Consider the following 20,125-nt stretch of genomic DNA (forward strand, 5'->3'; position numbering starts at 1 on the left):
CCCCGGCCCGGGCCAGCACATGGGACAGGCCCCCAGCCTAGTGTTTGCTGAACACAAAAGACATCCCCGCGGCACCCGTGCGGAGCTGAAAGAGCGCAGGACGCACACAGGACGCAGGAGCGGGGGAGAAAGCTGCAGAGAAATGGAGCGAGGTGGGGTAGGGAGCTGAGAGAGACGGGCGCTAGTTGGAAAAGGAATTCAGTCAACGTCGGGGCCCTGAGCCCAGGGCGAGATGCTGGGCGATTGTCTCACCTTCCCTGCGTAGTGGCTGCCTGAGACCTCTGGCCGCGATCCCGGGCCCTGACCCTTGGGAACAGCCCCAGGTTTAGAATTTCCCCGGTTTTTCTTTTTTCCGTGGCAGTGGCTTTCAACCAGGGGGGGTACGCGGAGGTCTTCCGGGGGGACGTCAACTCATCTAGATAGTTGTCCAGTTTTACAACAGGTGACATAAAAAGCCACAGCCAAATCATTCCAATTTCATACAGACAAGGCCTGGTTTGGCTGCTCGAGAGACTATATTCTCCGGTAACGTCCCGTGTGGATTCACACGTCTGGATTAGACACGCGTTTGCTGTCATTTACTCATGCGTGCAAGCCAGGGCTAAAATTCTCAGGGAGTATTTCCCTCCCCCCAATGCCTCCCGCGCCCCAACATGCTATAAAAACTCCAGGGGGGTTGGAAAATATTGCCCAGAGCTCCGGTCCGGACAGCAGCGGCTGAATTTAAGCCCTGGTGCGAGCACATTCATGAGGTTGACGTCATTTTTAGGAGGGGTGAAACGTGGGGGGAGGCAAGACAGAACAGAGTCCTGAACGGGGTACGGTCGTCTGGGACGGGTGGGAAAGACCAAACCCCCCTTTCCCGAGCCCCACTCGGTGACCCCTTTACGGCCCCATCCTGCCCCGGGTGTGACGCAGGCATCGGATATTAAACACTGGCCAAATTCACCCTCATCTCCACTGCCTGGCGGGCAACAGCGCTCCCCTCTCTGCATGTACCACCCCATTGTCTCTATGGCCAGGCAGGATCTGGGGTAACAGGACACTGGGGCCGGGTAAAGTTCCCCGGGGAGATTCTGGGTAACAGGACGCTGGGACCAGGCGGGGGGGCCCCCCAGCAGATTCTCGATAACACGGTGCTGGTGCCAGTTGGGGTTCCCCCCAGGGGATTCTGGGTAACGGGTCTGGGGTGCTAGGACTGGGTGTCCCGACCCATCCGGGACACTCTGTGTTGGGAGCAGGGGACTCGATGGAACGTGCCCGTCGCTATCCACACCGAGATCTCAGAGCCCACTGCCCAGGCCCCTTCCCGTCACGGCCGCCGGCCCTCGGTTCCTCAGTACGGCGTGAAGCGGTTGTACCCTCCGCGGTACAGGCTGGCCTGCCGGGGCGGAGAAGGCGCCATTAGCATCAGCTGCTCGGCGGGGTGGGGCAGAAGGGGGCACCGACCGGGCATGGGTTGGGGCACCGGCAGGGCAGAGTGTGTGTGGGCGGGGGCTGCCTAGCGGGTCTGGGGGGGGGGGGCGTCTCCCAGATGGGATTGGGGTTCAGGGCAGGGTGGGGGAGGCCGCCAGGCTGGGCTTAAGGGCGTGAGCGGATCTGCCCAGGCAACCGCCTCGGTCCGTGAGCGGAGCCCCGTCCCTGGAAAGGACCGGTCTGTCGGCTGGGGGCCGTGTTGAGGGAGACCCTCTGCCAGGGAGGAGAAGGGCCACCCGTGAGGCAGGGAGGGGGCGAGGGGGCCGGAACGGGGTGAGGTGGGGAGAGAATCGGGGAACGGGGCTCGGGGGCGGGCCCGACACGGGCCGGGGAGTCCCGCCGGCTGCTGCTCACCATGGCCCCGACGCCATAGGCTGGAGTGACGGCGTGGTGGTAAGGATCCGCCGTGGTGTAGATCCGGCCGTACCTGGGGGAGCAGAGCAGAGGCCGGTGTTAGGGAGTGAACACTGTTTGCACGCGCGGGTGCACACACACAGCCAGCTGTGCGAGGAGGAGCTGGTAGCACCGGTGCCAGAACTGGCAGGCACATGCCCCCCCCACACACTTTTAAAAATGGGCCCCCCACTTTTTAACAAAAGAAACATAAGCGCAGCATTCATGTCCCCTGACGATTATTTCCCAACCCCGCAGAATAATTGATTCTCCCGGGGAGGTGCTGCCGTTACACCTTTAGCCCAGCAGGGGCTGCTGTGCTGCCAGAAGAGAGGGCAGCCGGCTCACCGCCGGAACAGCCAGCTGGGGACAGGAAGGGGGTGCTCTGGCCTTGGGCAGGGCCCCCCCACACACACTTCTACAGCGCCCTTGGCTGGTATTCCCCTCGCCCCGACACTTACCCGTCGGTGTACGCCGCTGCCGTTGCCGCCGCCCCAGGGGGTTGTGCCACACGGTAAGCTGCATAGCCCTGAAACAGCCAGGAAGGGGCGTGAACCCGCGGACAGCCCCTGCATCCTACACCCCCCCACCCACGATACCCTCCGAGGGCAAAGCATGGTGGGTGGGGCAGCTTCCCTAATCGCTCCTGTTCCACAATGAAGGACCAGGGCTCGGTTCGCCAGCTCATTCCCAGGGAGCGGACATCTCCGTGCGCACTCAAGGGAGGAAAGAGGCACCGAGGGCACTAATGGGGGGGGGCGGTCTCAGGCTGTCATCCCCCCCTTTCCTCCCTCTGAGGCTGAGACAGACGGAGGGGTGGGGCAGCGCTCACAGGGCAGGGGAGAAACGCTTTGACCCCCACGCCTCTTCTGCCCCGGCCCCTGCAGATTCCCAAACCCCAGCCCCATACGCTGGCACAACCCTCCCTCCCCCCCACACACAGCTCCCCGGAGTGTGGGGCAGGGATTCAGGGGCCCGGGATGCTCCCGCAGCAGCCCAGAGAGACAGGGACCCAGCGGGTGGGGGAGACGTGCCAGGCACTGGTGTAGCCCAGATATACCCCCCCCCCCCCCCCCCACACACACACACACACACCACGGCCACCAGAGTGCCAGAGACTTACATAGACATCGGTGCCGTACAGCCCATCCGGGTACACCACACTGTGGGGAAAGGAGAAGCGTCAGCTCCGGCCATAAGTCCCCCACCAGCACTGACACCACCACCCCTGCCCCATCCACGTCCCTGCCCCAGATCCAGCTCCTCCGGCCGTGGGGTGCACAGAAAGTGCCCCTCCAAAAGCGGCCAGAGTTTTATTCCGATGTCCCCTCCGCCCTCCCGACCACCAGAATCAACGCCCACCCCCCCCCAACTGGTTCCCGCCCCCCGCGGGCTCACCTCCCGTAGGCAGGGACGGGCGACGGGGCAGGAGCTGCCCGGATCGGGCTGTAGATGGCTCGGCCACGGCCCCGCAGGCCCCCGCGATAGGCCAGCGCCGCCGGGGCCACCATCGGGTAGGGGATGGTGGCCACTGGGGACAGAGCAGACGGTCAGCACCACAGCGTGAGAGTGTGGGCGGGGGGATATAAGGGGAGAATGGGGGATGGGAAAGGGACGGGGCATGGGCAGTGGGTATAATAGGCCAGGGGAGGGTTGGGGCCCCACCCACGCTCTGCCCTGAGCCCCTACCCTTGCTCCCCTCTCCCCCAAAATTGGCGGGGGCTCAGGGGTCGGGCTGGTGCTCGGGCCAGCCACTGGCTGTGGTGGGGGGTGGAGGGGGCTCAGGGCTCCGGCCGGGGGTGGGTGGGATGTAGGGGAGGGGCTTCAGGCTTAAAGGGGGAGACCGGGGGGGCTAGCGTCCCTGAAAGGGGGATTCGCCCGCCGCCCGTGATCGGGGGGTGATGGCGAAGCAGGAGACATGGTGGGGGCAGGGACAGGAGAAGATCCTTGTGGGGCCGGACGGGAGAGGGAGATGGAGATGCGGGCACGGGGGACAGGCCTGGGGAGACACAACGGCAGGAGGGAGGGAGGAAAAGTCCCACCTGTATAGAGGTCGGGGGCGTAGACAGTGCCAACCAAGGGGTTGATCTTCCAACCTAGCCGCCGAGAGAGAAGGGGGAGCATCAGACCGGACGCGGGGGGCCCCAACCCCCCTTCCCTCCCCAGCTCAGCCCAGGGCACCGGTCTCTCCCCACAGACCCGGCCCGGGGCACATCAGAGACAGCTGTCTGCCCGGCTGCCACGGGACAGGGGTGTCCCTGTCCCCTGGCGCCAGCAGCAGGAGGGGCCTGCAGCGTGGCCTAGTGGGGGCCCTGCCAGCAGGGGGGGGAGCCACACCTCCCGCCCCCGCCCCCTTGTACCGTTCACCGCAGGCGCTGCCGGAGGCTTCTTGGTGACCACACGGGCCGTGGCATTGTTCACCTGCGGGGGGGGAGGGAGGGAGAGGTGAGCGAGTCCGGGGTCATGGCAAAGCCGGCCCCCTCACCACCCCCACCGCCATGGGGCTGAGAGCAAAGACACCGGAGCCCGCCCCGTGCCAGCTCCCCACACCCCCCCCCCCCCACTAGCCAGGCACAGAGCAAAGTTACCCCCCCCCCCCAGTGAAACTACCTGGGTTCCCCCCCCCCCCGGTCCCGCCATGGGGCACTGACCTCAATTTTCCTGCCCTCCACAACGGTGCTGTTTAGCTTCTCTCGCGCCTGGTCCGCATCCTGGCTGCTGTCGAAGGTCACGAAGCCAAAACCCTGCAGGCCGGGGAGAGGCCGGGGAGGGATGAGGCTGCGGCTGGCTGGGGAGAGCAGGGGGCTACGGGGGTGTGGGGGGGGGACACACAAGGGGTCATGCAGCTGCCCTGGCCAGGCCCCGCTGGGGGCTTTTAAACCCTGCCAGGAGCCCTGCTTTCATCCCCCTCGGGCTCGAGGGGCTCCCACCCCACACGGCTCCTCCTCTGCCCCGGAGTGTGTCTAGTCTCGGACCCCAGGTTCCGTCTAGTCCCCAGCGTTCACACACACACACACACACACACACACACACACAAACACACACTCTCTCTCTCACACACAAGCACAAACACACACACTCTCACACAAACACACACACAAACACACTCTCACACGCACACACATGCACACACACACACACACTCACACAAACACACACAAACACACTCTCACGCACGCTCACACACACACACTCTCACACGCACGCACACACAGACACACACACACAAACACACACTCTCATGCACGCACACACATGCACACACACACTCACACTCACATAAACACACACACTCCCTCACACACAAGCACAAACACACACACTCTCACACAAACATACACACACACACAAACACACTCTCACGCACACACACACTCACACGCACGCACACACACAGAGACACACACACACAAAAACACACACTCACGCACGCACACACATGCACACACACACTCTCACACTCACGCACACAGACACGCACACACACACTCTCACACACACACACACAAGCACACTCACACAAACACACACACACACACACTCACACAAACACACACACACACACGCAGCGTCCCTCCTTGCCCCACGTCCCGGTTCGTGCCCCTCTGGGCCCTCCCGCTCAGCGCCTCCGCACCTTGGAGCCGCGTTCGTTGAAGATGATTTCCACGTCTAGGATCTTCCCGAATTGCTTGAAAAGGGCAGGGGGGGGGGGACAAGACAGGAATCAGTGACCGACCCCTCCACAACCCAGTGGGGCCCGACAGATCGCGGGTCCCTAGAAGGGCCCTCGGTGTGACACACACAAACACACCATGGGTGCTACACAACACCCCTCCCCCAGGCCATCTGGGCCACAGGTGGTAGCTTGTCCCCCCATCACCACGGGGCTCACACACACACACACATACACACACACACACACACCATGGGTGCTACACAACACCCCACCCCCAGACCATCTGGGCCACAGGTGGTACCTTGTCCCCCCATCACCACAGGGCTCACACACACACACACACACACCATGTGTGCTACACAACACCCCACCCCCAGGCCGTCTGGGCCACAGGTGGTACCTTGTCCCCCCGTCACCATGGGGCTCACACACACACACACACACACACCATCTCCCAACCCCCTAGGCCGTGAGCTCTACCCCCCCACGTGGGACTCACCCCAAACATCTGCCGCAGGTCGGGGTCACGGAAGCGGAAGGGGATGTTGGAGACGTGTAACCGCTTGGGCTGGGATTTGCTGTCTTCGCTCTCTGCCTCCTGGCCATCTGGGGTGAGAGCGGCCGCAGGACTCTCCTCGGCTGGCTGGAGGGAACCCCAAGAGATAAACCGGAGAGAGCTGGGACAAAGAGACGCTGGGATCCCCTGCTTACCCCCATTGGAGCCCCAGGATCCCATTACACCCCCCCACCAAGATTTCCTGATATCCCCCTCCCCCAGAATTCCCCGTTAACCCCCACAATGGGATCCCATAAGAGCGGCCAGACTAGGTCAGACCAATGGTCCATCTAGCCCAGTATCCTGTCTTCCGACAGTGGCCAATGCCAGGCGCCCCAGAGGGAATGAACAGAACAGGGAATCGTCAAGTGATCCATCCTCTGTCGCCTATTCCCAGCTTCTGGCAGTCAGAGGTTTGGGGACCCCCAGAGCATGGGGTTACGTCCCTGACCTTCTTGGCTAATAGCCATTGATGGACCGATCCCCCGTGAATTTATCTCGTTCCTTTTGTTTTTAATCCAGTTCTACTTTTGGCCTTCCCAACATCCCCTGGCGAGGAGTTCCACAGGTTGATGGTGCGCTGTGTGAAGAAATACTTCCTAAGGTTTATTTTAAACCTGCTGCTTATTAATTACACTGGGTAACCCCTGGCTCTGGTGTTATCTGAAGCGGCAATAACATTTCCCTACTCCCTTTCTCCCCGCCAGTCGTGATTTTAGCCCCTCCTTAGGCATCTCTTTTCTAGGTTGAACAGTCACGGGCTTTTTATTCTCTCCTTGTGTGGAAGCAGTTCTGTACCCTTCGTCATTTTTGTTGCCCTTTGCTGTACTTTTTCCAATTCTAATCTATCTTTTTCGAGATGGGGCGACCAGAACTGCATGCAGTATTCAAGGAGTGGGCACAGCGTGGCTTTATATGGGGGCATTATGATCTTTTCTGTCTTATTATCTATCCATCTCCGCATGGTTTCTAACATTGTTAGAATTTATCTTTTTTGACGGCCGCTGCACATTGAGTGGATGTTTTCAGAGAACTATCCACAATAACTCCCAGATCTCTCTCTTGAGTGGCAACAGCTAATTTAGACCCCAGCATTTTGAATGTGGAGTCGGGATTATATTTCCCTTTACAAAAGCCGCGTTGACTCTTCCCCACCGTATCGTGTTCATCTGCGCGTCTGATCATTCTGTTCTTTACTAGAGTTTCTACCAATTTGCTACTGAAGTCAGGCTTAACGGCCTGTCATTGCCAGGATCACCTCTGGAGCCTTTTAAAAAATCAGTTACATCAGTCATCTGCCAGGCACCTGGCCCAGAGGCTGATTTAAGCGATAGGTTACAGACGACAGTTAGTCGTTCTGCAACTTCACATTGGAGTTCCTTCAGAACTCTTGGGTGAATCCCATCTCCTCCTGGTGACTTATTACTGTTTAGTGTATCATTTTTTCCCAAAACCTCCTCTACGGACACCTCAATCTGGGACAGTTCCTCAGATCTGTCCCCTAAAAAGAATGGCTCAGGTGTGGGAATCTCCCTCACACCCTCTGCAGTGAAGACCGATGCAAAAAATTCATTTAGCTTCTCCACAATGACCTTATCGTCCTTGAGTGCTCCCTTAGCACATTGACCGGCCAGTGGCTCCACTGATTATTTGTCAGGCTTCCTGTGCTGATGTACTTTAAAAAAAAAATTTGCTGTTAGTTTTTGTGTCTTTTACTAGCTGCTCTTCGCATTCTTTTTTGGCCGCCCTAATTATACTTCTAAGGTTGACTTGCCAGAGTTGATGCTCCTTTCTATTTTCCTCAGTAGAATTTGACTTCTAATTTTTAAAAGATGTCCTCTCATCTCTAACCACACCTCAGTTGTTTAGCTATGGGCACAGGTTTTGGGAGAGGGGGTTTGTGGTCCTCTTACCTTTTTTTTTCTTTTCTTAATTTGGGGCATACATATAGTCGGAGCCTCTCTTATGGGGATTTTAAAAAGTGTCCATGCAGTTTGCAGGCATTTCACTTTTGTGAGGCCCCTCCCCCCCTTTGCCAGCACACCAGGATCTCCTGCTATCTCCCTTTTACACCTCTCCCCACTGATATTCCCCTCCCACCCGTGTCCTGTGGCACCTCTGCGCCTTCACCATCTCACTTGCAGATTCAGTGATTCATGCCCGTGTCCCTTCAGAGAGTCAGTTCTGGGGGGAACAACCCCACCCCCACCCCACTCAGTACGGGGGCGGTGCTGAGCCACTGAAACCTGCTGGGGGTGTCCCCCCTCCCTCCCGTCCCCTGCAGCATTGCGGGTGAACCAGGATCCAAGGGCCTGAAGAACTGCCACGGCCTGGGAGACGGGCCCCGTCAACGGTATCGACGCCGGCCGGGACCGAGACAGCAGCTCTGGCTCCGGTACCAGCCGGGGCAGGGGATCCAGGGAGATTCAGTGCCGGGAGCCAGGTGTGAGCCGTTGCTGGGCACAAGATGCTGAGCCGTCGGGAAGCAGGCACGAACGCACCCAGAGGTCCTGGGCCGTCGGGTTAGCACACGCTGGCACAAGCAAGGCAGTTAGTGACGAGAAGCAGGGGGATTTAGTGGGGGAGAGGGGGCCAGGACGGGCTTTTCCACCGCGCTAGGAGCTGAAGGAATCCCGCCCCTCCCACAGGGACGGACGCTCTCTCCTCTGTCCATGCAGACAGCTCAGCTCAGCCCAAGGCCTCAGATCTCAGACATCCTCCAATGCACGGGCCAAGATGCCGCATCCGGGGTCCGCCCGCCCACCCGCCGGGAGGGTGTCGCCCACGGCACGGAGCACAGCCACCAGGTCAGAAGGCGTGAAACCGGTTAACCCGGCAAGAGAGATGGGGTTGAACTTGTCTTTAACTTCTCTCTGCGGCCTCTCAGGAGGGTCGGGGCATGTGCATTCACATGTGTGTGTGTGTGTGGGGGGGTGCGCATATGCCCATGTACCAGCCCAGGCGTGGAGCTGTGTTAGGGTAACCAGATAGCAAGTGTGAAAAATCAGGATGGGCGTGGGGGGTAATAGGAGCCTATATGAGAAAAAGCCCCAAATATCAAGATTGTCCCTATACAATCGGGACATCTGGTCACCCTAGGCTGCGTGCAAACTGCGTGGGTGCCTGTGGGGGGTGGGGTTGGAGGCTCACGCAGCAGGGGTGTGTGCAGTGCGAACGCCCCCGTGCATAGGAGTGAAGAGTGGGTGTGCACCCTCAGCTCACGCGCGGGAGGGGGAGGGGCGTGACTGTATGTGAAGTGTCGGTGCGTGCACGTGCCAGGCTGGCGCGTGCGGCCTCCGTGCAGTGTGCAGGGGCGTGCAATACACCAGGTGGAGGTGCAAGGGGGGGTTTGTGTGATACGCTCACGCCAGCGTGTGTGTGCACGATTGTTTAAAACGTCCCTTTCCCTCGGCCACGTGAACAGTCAGATACGCGGCAGTCACACCCGATGCTCTGCCCTGGGGTTCCCAGTGGCTCAGAGCAAGGGGGTTCACCCGAGCAGCTTCCCTCTCTCTAGCTATGTCCCCTTCCCCCCGCCCCCCGCCTCCAGCCCTCCCCCAACTCTCCACGGACCGGCCACCTAGCCCTGGAGCCGCTCTGCTCTTAAAGACAAGTTCAACCGGGATCACCCCCGCCGAAGCCCCGGGACGGTATCCAGCCGGGGGGTGGGTGGGTGGGGGTGGTGAGGGGTGCAGAGAGAAACTGAGGCAGGCAGGTGCGGCGCCAGGGGGGTGAGTAGGGGTGATCGAGGCGGATCACGGATTAATGCTACTAGGCCCGAGAAACGTGACGGATTCCAAGATGCCTGGGACAAAAACCTGCTTTTGCCGGGAGATCCGCCAGCGCCGCTGCCAACGCCCCGGGGGGGCCCTAGCCGGAGAGGGGGGGAAGAGACAGAGTCATTCGCCGCATCGCTAGGAGCCAAGAGGCGTCAGATCCGGCGGCTGCCGCGGCCGGTGGGAAGAGAGGCCCTCGGAGAAGGAACCCCCCGCCAGCCACCACCCACACACGCTCCTCCAGCATTCGCCGCGCTCTCTCTTCGCCGGGCTAGGAAGTTTGGCGGGCGTGGCTCGGGGGGGTCACAGGTCTCGAGGGGGGACCAGCGGGCAGGAGGGGAACGCTCGGCTGCAGAGTTAGGTCGACGTCAGGCAGCTGACATCGACCTAATTACGTCAATGTCCACACTCCGGCCTTGGTCCCACCGGAGGGCCCTGGAGAGCCACGCCCCACCTCTTTCCCCTAGGCCCTGCCCCCCCGAGGCCCCTCCCCTTCCCCCCAAGGGCCTGCCCCCCCTCTTCTCCCGGAGGCCCCAGCCAAGCCAGAAGCCGGAGTGGGGCTGGGGAGAAAGCAGCCCCCTGCCTGTGTCCCCGACCCCCAGGACCCCCCACCCAGGGCAGGTGAAGGGACCCAGACTCCCCACAGCTGCCCGCGCAGCTCTCCCCGGCCCGGCTGTGGCTGGGGGCAGGGGTGGGGGGCAGAGCCGCAGCCCGGTCATGATAGGAGCCGGGCGGGCAGCTGTGGGGAACTGGCGTAGCGTCGCAGACCCTCCACCTGCCCTGGGCCGGGCGGGGAGCCCGGGGGGTGGGGACCCAGGTCGGGGGCTCTCAGCCCCCCTGCACCATGGGCAAGGGGAGGGTCCGCGTGGTCCCACAACTGCCCAGGCTCCATGCCGGCTTGGCTGGGGGGCTGGGGCCTCGGGGGGAAGAGGAGGAGAAAGAGGTGGGGTCCACCCCAGTGAAAAGTGGATGGGCCATGCACCCTCCCGGCCCCCCAGTTCCAGCACCTCTGGTCCCACCAATGTAAGTGCCCTATTACACCAATATAACACCACCACCCTAACTACACCGACATAAGCCCCAGGGCTGTTGGATGTCGCTCTTGTCAATTTCACGGCTCCCTGCTGGAATTGTGAAACTGACAAGGACGCCAGGGTGGGTGGGGGGTTGTCCCCGGGGGCTCCCCACTCCCAGCGGGGAGCCCAGCTGCAGGGAGGCTCCCAGGAGGGAGGAGGGGACCTTGGTCGACTGAAGTTTCTAGTGTAGACATGCCCTGCCCGCCTGGTCACCCCGCACCTCGGCGCTGAGAGACCGAGTCTGTTTGGAGTCCGTAGAGGATTCGAGCGCTTTGTTGCAAACTCTCCCGCTGTTTGGTCATTGGCTTCAATCCCCAGCTCTCAGAGTCACGTGATTATGAGCCGATCTCAACTAGCATTGACAATAAAAAAAAAAAAAAACCCCAAAACTGGATGCTTCTCGCCCACCTGGCTGAGGAGAAAAGGTGGGAAACGGGACGTGAGGCCGAGTGTACAGAACCCGCAGTGGGCTGTTTCTCTCATCTCACGATGTTGGGAGCCGCGTTGTGGGTTTTGGACACTGGGGGGGCTGAAATGCTGGTGTCACAGGTCTAAAGTGACCGTCCCAGCCTGCAAGGGGGCAAAAGCGTCTGCCTTTGGGGGGGGCACGGCACCCCCTGCTGGCTCCACGAGGTGCTGCAAACACAGAGCGCCTGAGCAACAAACCCAGAACTCTGGGGGAGCCCAAAGCCCCTTGGGGATCCCCAGCCTGAGCCCGCAGTTTGTTCTCACTGAACCCCAAGCGGGCCCGCGTCTGGGTGCCGGAAGCTCCTTGCAGGGCATCCGGAAATGCAACCTCCCTCACTGACAATCTGAGACTCAAACTACCGGCACGGGGGGGGGGGGGGGGCGTGCACAGGGGGACCACAGGGCTGTGCCCCTCCCCCTTTTTAACACAAGAAACATAAGAGCAGAATTCATGTCCCCCGCAGATTTTTCTTCCCCTCCCGCAGAATAATCGGTTGGGCCAGGGAGGCGCCGCAATGACACCTTTTGCCCACCAGGGGATGCTGCAGTGCCAGAAGAGGGCAGCTGACTCACCGCAGACGCACCCACCCGCAGAGAGGGAGGGGCCACTTTGGCCTTGGCTTGCCCCCCCCCCACACATACACACACACTCACATACACACTTCTACAAAGGTCCCTTCACAATCTGCTGCCCCCAAACTCCTTCCAGACTCAGCCTGGACCTCCTGACATCCCACTCCACAAACACCAGCCTGGGGGCAGCTGTCCAACCCCCATCTCCGGTACGCAGCTCTCCTGCCCCCCCCCCAGCCCCTTCCCGGGGTACCGGTACCGCGCTGCTGGCTGCTGCGCCATTTACCGTCCCTGGTCGCTCGGCGTCGCTCTCACCCCGGGGCCGGAAGACTCTCATCTTGCAAAGGGCGGCACAACGGGTTGGGGGGAGGGGGGCAGGGTCGGTTGACACTGAGCAGAGCGGGTGGGGGTGGGGGGCTTTTTCTATGGCACAAAGGGATCTGAAATCTGGGGGGGGCTGCTGAGCGGGGGGGGGGAATGGAGGGCTCTGTGCCACCCCATTCTGGGTGTAGGGGGCAGGTTGAGGGGGGCACCAGAGATCCCCAATCAGTGCAAAAGCCCCTGGTTGAAGAGGGGGGGCTAATTCTGAGCACCCACCTCAGGCCTCCAGCCCCAAACCGGCAGCCCCAGGATTAGGGGGTGGCCGGGGGCACTCCATGTAGCCACCCCTCCCACCCCCCACGGCCACGCTGTCCATCTGGGGACCCCAAGCAGCAGGGGCATGATCTGGATTGATGACAGCGGTGCGGGGGGGGGCAGATTCTAAGGGGGGGCGAGGGGGCTCCCTGGGGCAGGGAAGTGTCTCACTGGGGTCCCCGAGGGAGGTGGGGGGGCATGGCCCCTTCCCAGGGGTTCAGAGGACACCGTGTCCTTCCCGGAGCTGTTTGTGCATTTGTGGCTGCGCGTGGAGGGGGCCGCGTGGGGGGCCCCCAGGAATGCACCATTTGTTCCATGTGCAGATAAACAGCTGCCGGCGTTGGGGGGAGGGTGGAATCCAATCCCGGCGGGGGCAGGCGACACCATGACCCAATATGGGCAGAGCGCGCCGGAGCCCAGGGCAGGGGACACCCAGCTGCCCCGAGACGGGGGCGGGGGTCACCATAACCCCCAGCACCGGGTGTGAGGGGGGGGTGTCCTCCCCCACAACAGGGGCATGTGTAACCCCGAACCTGGGGCCTGGAGCCTTAATGCAACTGGCTGTTAGCTGAGTCTGTAGGGCAGACGCTAAGGAGGTCTCGGTGCCCCGGTGTGTGGGTTACACGTGCCCCCACTTCCCCCCCCCCCAAACACACAGATCTGGACAGCTGAGGGTCAAGGCAAGAGGGGGGGAGCTTGGGATCGAGGGAAAGGGGGGGAGGGTTCAGATCCAAACACCCCTGAGCCCTCACCACCCCATGCTGGGGAGATGACCCCCTACCCTAGTCTGGCGCTGGCCGAGCGGGGGCTGCAAAGGGATCTGCACCCAGCCGACGCGGCCACGTTCCTCCTGTCCCCTGTGGGCCCAGATCCCAGCCCCACGTGGGCCAGGGCAACCCCAGCCCCTCCCACTGCTACAGAGCTGCCACCGGTGCCCTCCAGCCATGCCCCCGATACGCCCCCATGAGCCCTGGGGGGCAGAGAATAGCCACAGCTCAATGCGCCCCAATCCGCCCCCTATGGGCCCTGGGGGGCAGAGAATAGCCACAGCGCAGTGCGCCCCGATCTGCCCCCATGGGCCCTGGGGGGCAGAGAATAGACACAGCGCAGTGCGCCCCGATCCGCCCCCATGGGCCCTGGGGGGCAGAGAATAGACACAGCGCAGTGCGCCCCGATCCGCCCCCATAGGCCCTGGGGGGCAGAGAATAGACACAGCGCAGTGCGCCCCGATCCGCCCCCATGGGCCCCAGGGGGCAGAGAATAGACACAGCGCAGTGCGCCCCGATCCGCCCCCATGGGCCCTGGGGGGCAGAGAATAGCTACAGCGCAGTGCGCCCCGATCCGCCCCCATGGGCCCCAGGGGGCAGAGAATAGACACAGTGCAGTGCGCCCCGATCCGCCCCCATGGGCCCCAGGGGGCAGAGAATAGACACAGCGCAGTGCGCCCCGATCCGCCCCCATAGGCCCTGGGGGGCAGAGAATAGCCACAGTGCAGTGCACCCAAACCATGCCCCCAATTCACCCTCTGTGGGGGCAGAGCCTTTAGGCCACCTCCACCCTGGCTATGAAGGCCCCATGCCAACATCTCTGCCCATTCGACACCGGGGAGGGACGGATTGCCGGGGGAGGGGGTGCTGGGGGAAGCGGGAAGGTGGGTGCAGGGAAGGGGGCCTGAGGGGCCCCTGAGACACGCAGCAGAAGGACGGGGCAGGAGGGCGTCTCCCGGGCGAAGGGGGCCAGGCACTCACCGCGGGGGGAGGAGGCAGGGCTGGCACCAGGGGCTCCGGCGGGGTGGCGTGCTCCAGGTGGGGCTGGCCAGCCGGGTAGAGGCACAGACCGTGCTCGGCGGGGGTCTGCGGCGGGTAGTCCTGCAGGGTGCCGGGCGGGCGGAAGGGCGGGGGCAGCCGGGCCGGGGCCGGGGGGTACGGGGCGGGGTACGTCTGAGTCATGGGGTCGGCGGGGGCAGCGGCATCCTGGCTACCCTGCTGGGGAAAGAAGAGGAGAAGTGAGACCAGGAGCAGGGGCCAGGTCCTCCCCCGTCCCCACTTCACACTGGGGAAAGGGGCCCCCTGCCCGGAGTAACACACCACATCTAGCTGAGAATAGAACCCAGGAGTCCTGGCTCCCCACCCCCACCCTGGCTCTAACTCACTAGACCTCCCAGAGCCAGGGAGAGAACCCAGGAGTCCTGGCTCCCAGCCCCCCTGCTCTAACCACCAGACCCCACTCCCCTCCCAGAGCCGGGGAGAGAACCCAGGAGTCCTGGCTCTCAGCCCCCCCTGCTCTAACCACCAGACCCCACTCCCCTCCCAGAGCCGGGGAGAGAACCCAGGAGTCCTGGCTCCCAGCCCCCCTGCTCTAACCACTAGACCCCACTCCCCTCCCAGAGCTGGGGAGAGAACCCAGGAGTCCGGGCTCCCAGCCCCCGTCCCCCGTTCGCTGTCACACGGAAACCCACCCACCTACACTGAGCACCAGCCCCATCCCAGCAGTTGCCTGGGGCCGCCCGGCCTGGCTGGGGGATGCTGGGGGGATGCTGCCTTTGTCCCCCGGCCCAGGGGCTATAAGGCCAGCGGGGGGGGGGGTCTGCATCCTAGCAGCAGCCAATGGGGAGTGGGACGGAGTGCGGGGGGGCGTCCCATTGGCCGCCCCTTATCAACCCGCCCCCCGCCCCCCAGTCCCTATTTGGGCTGTCGCCTTTTTCAGCTGTTTGAGGATTTTCTAACCCTCCCAGGGAGCAGCCCGACAGCTGCAGGGTCTGCCGCCCCCCGCCCCCCCGGGAGACCACCCCCCCTCAGCAGCCCCCAGCCCAGGGAGAACCTGCCCCCCCCGAGCCCCTCGGAGACCTGGGGAGTCAGCTTCCCTGCCCCATCCCCCGCCCCGCTCGCTGCCCCCTGTCCCCCCACCCCAGGCATGGGGCAAACCCGCACCCTGCTCCCCGGGGAGTGGGCGGGAAGTGAGGGGTCCCCACATCTCCCTCCGCACCCCTCCCTCCTGCACACCCCTCCCTCCCCCCTCCCCCTCCTGCACCCCCTCCACTCACCCCTCCCTCCATCCCAACCCCTCCCTCCTGCACCCCCTCCACTCACCCCCTCTCACCCTCCTGCACCCCCTCCACTCATTCCCCCTTCCAACCATCTCCCTCTGCACCCCTCCCTGCCACACACCCCTCCACTCACCCCTTCATCCTCACCCCTCCCTCCTGCACCCCCTCCACTCACCCCCTCCATCCCTCCTGCACCCCCTCCATCCCCACCCCTCCCTCCTGCACCACCCTCCACTCACCCCTTCCATCCATCTCCATCCCCACCCCTTCCTCCTGCACCCCCTCCACTCACCCCCTTCATCCCCACTCCTCCCTCCTGCACCCCCTCCACTCCCCCCCCCTCCCCCTCCTGCACACCCCTCCCTCCCCACCCCTCACCCTCCTGCACCCCCTCCACTCACCCCCCCTCCTGCATCCCCCTCCATCCCCACCCCTCCCTCCTGCACCCCCTCCACTCACCTCCCTCCCCCTCCTGCACACCCCTCCCTCCCCATCCCTCACCCTCCTGCACTCCCTCCACTCACCCATCTCCATCCCCACCCCTCCCTGCCACACACCCCTCCATTCACCCCCCTCCATCCCTCCACCCATCTCCCTCCACACCCGCTCCCATCTCCATCCCCACCTCTCCCTCCTGCACCCCCCTCCACTCACCCCCTCCATCCACCCCCTCCCTCCTGCACCCCCTCCACTCACCCCCCCTCCATCCCCTTACACAATAATTCTTCCATCCCACCCCACACACACACTGAACCCCCCCACACACACACACACTCTCTCCCTGCCCATGTCCACACCTGCCTCCCCACAGCCACCCCTTTGGGGGCTGAACCTGCCCCGGGTTCGGCCTGGTCCGTGCCCGGCCTTTGCCCCGCTGGACTAACGTGGGTGGGGACTGGGGAATTTGTTTCCTTTTTAACAACCGCTCGCGCTGGATAGGACCAGCCCTGGCGCTGCGGTCCCCGTCTAGCAGGGTAAAGGGGCGTCAGCCCCCAGCGCCGCTCGTCCTCCCCCGGGGATCAGCCCCTCGCTTCCTTCGCCCCACTGCAGCTGCTGTAATCCCCGGCGCCTGCCGCAGTCCCCAGCCTCATTCGCTGACTTTGCGTTTTGTCCTGCGCTGATGCTCAGGGCCTGCAAACGGCTGAAATGCCCGGACTGGATTTCTCCAGCCGTTGCGTTCAGACTTTGCGTCTCCTGGATTTCAGATTGGGTCGCGCACGGGTTTGGGGGAATGATTGTGTAATATCGGGGCAGGAAAACACCTGGTGAGCCAAAAAATGAGCTGGTGTCACATCGGAGTTGAAGGTTTAAAATCAGGGGTGGCCAAATCCGCAGGTCGCAAGCCACATGTGGCTCTTTAACAGTTCAAGTGTGACTCATGGAGCCCCCCCCCCCCCCCCCCGCCCCAGGCCCCTGCCCATTCTCCGCCTACCAGACTGGAGGGGGGACTTGGGGTTTCTGCCCTGAGGCAGGGTGGGGGGGCTAGGGGCTTCTGTCCAGCGGGGAAAGGGGGCTGGGGGGTTTCAGCCTCATGCTCCCCTTCCTCTCAGCCCCGGCTGGTGCCTCCCATGGGGAAAAGCCCTGAGCCCCCTTTCCCCGCAGGGCAGAAGCCCCGAGCTCCATCAGGCGTGGTTTTGAATCGTCTGAAGGGTGGCGTCAGCGGCTCGGAGGGCAGGAAGTGTGGCCACCTTGGCTCTATACAGCGCCAGCACATTTTTCTTTAAACCCACCGGGCGTTTCCCCGTTCCCGCCATTACCAAAGGCCCGTCGCTCCTTCCCCGCCCTTTGCCGCGGCTTTCGGCCGCAGCGATTCGTCCCAAGCCGACCGCTGTCAAGCCAACGGGGCGAGCGGCAGCGGGACAGTTTTGGGTAGACAGCCCCCGGGGGTCCTCCTTGCGGGGGGAGGGCAGCAGGGGGTCCCCGAGAAGTGGCTGGGGCCTGACACCGAGCTCTGATGGGGGGGGGATGTTATTGCAGATGGGTCGCTCCGAATGCTGGGAGCAGGGGGGATAAAATCAGAGCCGGTGCTGGCCCAGTGAGGGCCCTGAGCAGGAATATTCCCCCCCCCCAAAAAGAAAACAACCCCCCCCACAATCCTAAACCAGGCAGGTTCTTATAATAAAAAGTGAAGGGCGGGGAACTTGCTGCTCCAGGCTTAGTCTGCCACCCCCACCCCCCATGTGGGGCCCAGCCTCTCATCCATAGATAAGACCTCCCATCCTCCCCCCCCCCCCCGCCCCCACAGCTGCTTTTAGAAGCTGCTATCAAGGCATCTGGCTGGATATAAATAGCAACACCTTCCCCAATCACTCAAGGCGGGGGGGGGGCGGCGAGGGGAGATGCGGGGGGAGACAAAGGCCCGCGGGTCCTGCCCCTCTGCCTTCCGGACTCATGGAGGAGGGGGAGAGACAGGGGGGTGGGACACGGGTGCCTCAAACCCCCATCACCCCCCACCCCGGGGTGTGTCTAACCCGGGGGTGGGGGCAGGGCTGCATAAACAGAGTGTCCCCAGCTCCCCCCAATCCCAAGGGGCTGGGTCCCCCCTTCATGTCGCACTTGACAACGCCCCCACTCCCGCGTGGGACAGGCTCCAAAATGGGGAGGGGCGGGGATCAGCGATGGGTCTCAGGAGAGGGAAGACGGGTGCAGCAAGGGGACAGGAATGGGGGGGGGGCAGGGGGGTGCCGCTACCTGCACCGTCTTGGAAAGCCACATCCAGGGGGCAAGTTGGCAAAACGCCACGGCCGCAGATTCAGACCGGACCTGAGAAAAATGCCCCTCCGGCTTGACCAGTGGAACTCCCTGCTGCATGATCTCGCTGAGTTTAGCACGGGCTGGCCATTGATCAGCCAGAGCGCGACAGGCTGGAAGCAGACAGGATGGCGCCCCTGCTTCCTGTTGCTTTGGGGGGCAAACCCCGACATGAAGGAGCTGCTGGGGGAAGTTTCCCCTGGGAGCTGGTTATTCCCTCCCCTCCCCCAGCTGTGGGTTTCTGGCCCCTTCCTGTGTTGGGAGCTGGTGCTGGGTGATCCACTCTGCGCTGGCCTGTGGCCCCTTCATCCGGTCCCCTCCGTGCAGCCCCAAGGCAGAGCGGCGCTGCGGTGACGGAGGCAGGAGGTGGCGTGGGCTGGGACCCTACAGCGTGATTTACAGCGGGGCTAACCAGGCCGGGGGGGGCACAGACCGGCAAAGGCCCCCCCTCCCCCGCTGCAGAGGTGGGCGAGCACCCATCTGCTCTAAGGTCAAACCCCCCAGGGTAAGGGCAGAAGACGTGAATCTTGCCGCCCCTGAGGTAACACTCAGACCCGGAGAAGCTGAATTCACTGGGCCCCTGGCCTCTCCAGCCTTCCCCGAGAGCTGTAAATAGTGCTTCCCATACATGGCCGCCCGTCTCCGCTATCTGACCTCCCGGGAGACGGAGGCCCCCCAAACGGAGATGAGGAATCCAGGGAGCAAGGGGTTATCTCCCCGCGGCGCTGACAGGCCCGAGGTGTTACAGACGCCCCTTCGGATCCCCCCCAGGGGGCTCCTGGCTCCCAGGCACGGCCGGGCACAGACGCACACACACACACAGAGGGGAAGCGGGTACCTGAACCAGGCCCGGGTAGCACTGGGGCACCTGCGGGTAGACGGGCAGGCTGTACGGATGGAGCACCACGGCCGGAGAGGACAGCATGGCTCGTAGGCCCCGGCCCCACACCGGGCGGCGCGGTGAGGGTCCCACAGCCCCGGCGGCCAGCTACGTGGGGTCCGTCTCTCCGCCCCGAGCTGCGTGTTGGGCACTCGGTGGAGGGGAGGGAGCCGGGGGCTGAGTGGCAGCTGGGACAGTGCCACTGAGAGACACCGACAGCTGCTGGGACTTGGTGACGCTGCCGCAGGTGCGGGGGGGGGTGGGGTGGGCCCTCCTCCCCAGCTCAGCAGAGCCCTCCTCGGAGACAGGGACGGGCTGACCCCAAAAGCGGCTCCCGCTCCCAGCTGCTCCCAAGCACCTGCGCGCGCGGAGGGGTGAGAGACGAGGACCGGGCACACGCCGCCACATGCCTGGCACACGCAGCCGGCACCTGCACCCAGCCCCCAAACACACACCTTCCGCCCCCGAACAGCCAGGCGCTCGCCACACCCAGCCAGCGCCCACGCGTACACGAAAACCTGTCTCCAGCGTGCATGCCCGTATCGCCCAATGCTCAGCCAGTGCCCACGCCGCCCGGTCACGTAACCCCCAAGCCCAGGCACGAAGCACCCGCAGACCACATAGGCTGCTATGCGGCGCTTAATCTGTGCCAGGGCTGAGGCCCGGCACCTCCGGGCCCGGCCGTTCCGAGCCCCCCGGCGCCTCTGGGCCCGGCCGTTCCGAGCCCCCCGGCGCCTCCGGGCTTGGCCGTTCCGAGCCCCCCGGCGCCTCCGGGCCTGGTCGTTCCGAGCCCCCCGGCGCCTCCGGGCCCGGCCGTT

General features: G+C 63.5%; 1 protein-coding gene across 1 annotated transcript; it reads right to left on the reverse strand.

Annotated features, from left to right (window-relative positions):
- Positions 1–1,336: 1,336 nt before the first annotated feature.
- LOC135894968 (RNA binding protein fox-1 homolog 3-like) lies at positions 1,337–19,352 on the reverse strand. The gene is made up of 12 exons (XM_065423022.1): positions 19,266–19,352; positions 14,379–14,615; positions 6,045–6,188; positions 5,504–5,557; positions 4,521–4,613; positions 4,230–4,290; positions 3,912–3,965; positions 3,268–3,400; positions 2,993–3,032; positions 2,331–2,398; positions 1,831–1,903; positions 1,337–1,381 (listed from the first exon to the last, which is right to left on the reverse strand). Exons 1-12 carry the CDS (start codon positions 19,350–19,352, stop codon positions 1,337–1,339), a joined length of 1,089 nt encoding a protein of 362 aa, XP_065279094.1.
- Positions 19,353–20,125: the final 773 nt, after the last annotated feature.

The sequence above is a fragment of the Emys orbicularis genome (genome assembly GCF_028017835.1).
Source record: "Emys orbicularis isolate rEmyOrb1 chromosome 21 unlocalized genomic scaffold, rEmyOrb1.hap1 SUPER_21_unloc_1, whole genome shotgun sequence".
In the NCBI taxonomy this organism is placed as follows: domain Eukaryota; kingdom Metazoa; phylum Chordata; order Testudines; family Emydidae; genus Emys; species Emys orbicularis.

What these genes read in the sequence shown, in the direction of transcription:
- LOC135894968 (XM_065423022.1), bottom strand. Translation starts at nt 19,352, where the DNA reads ATGCTGTCCTCTCCGGCCGTGGTGCTCCATCCGTACAGCCTGCCCGTC. An exon ending in GCTACCCGGGCCTGGTTCAG is followed by an intron (nt 14,616 to 19,265) that starts GTACCCGCTTCC and finishes TTCTTTCCCCAG; the next exon opens with CAGGGTAGCCAGGATGCCGC. An exon ending in TGTACGGCACCGATGTCTAT is followed by an intron (nt 2,399 to 2,992) that starts GTAAGTCTCTGG and finishes TGGCTGTTTCAG; the next exon opens with GGCTATGCAGCTTACCGTGT.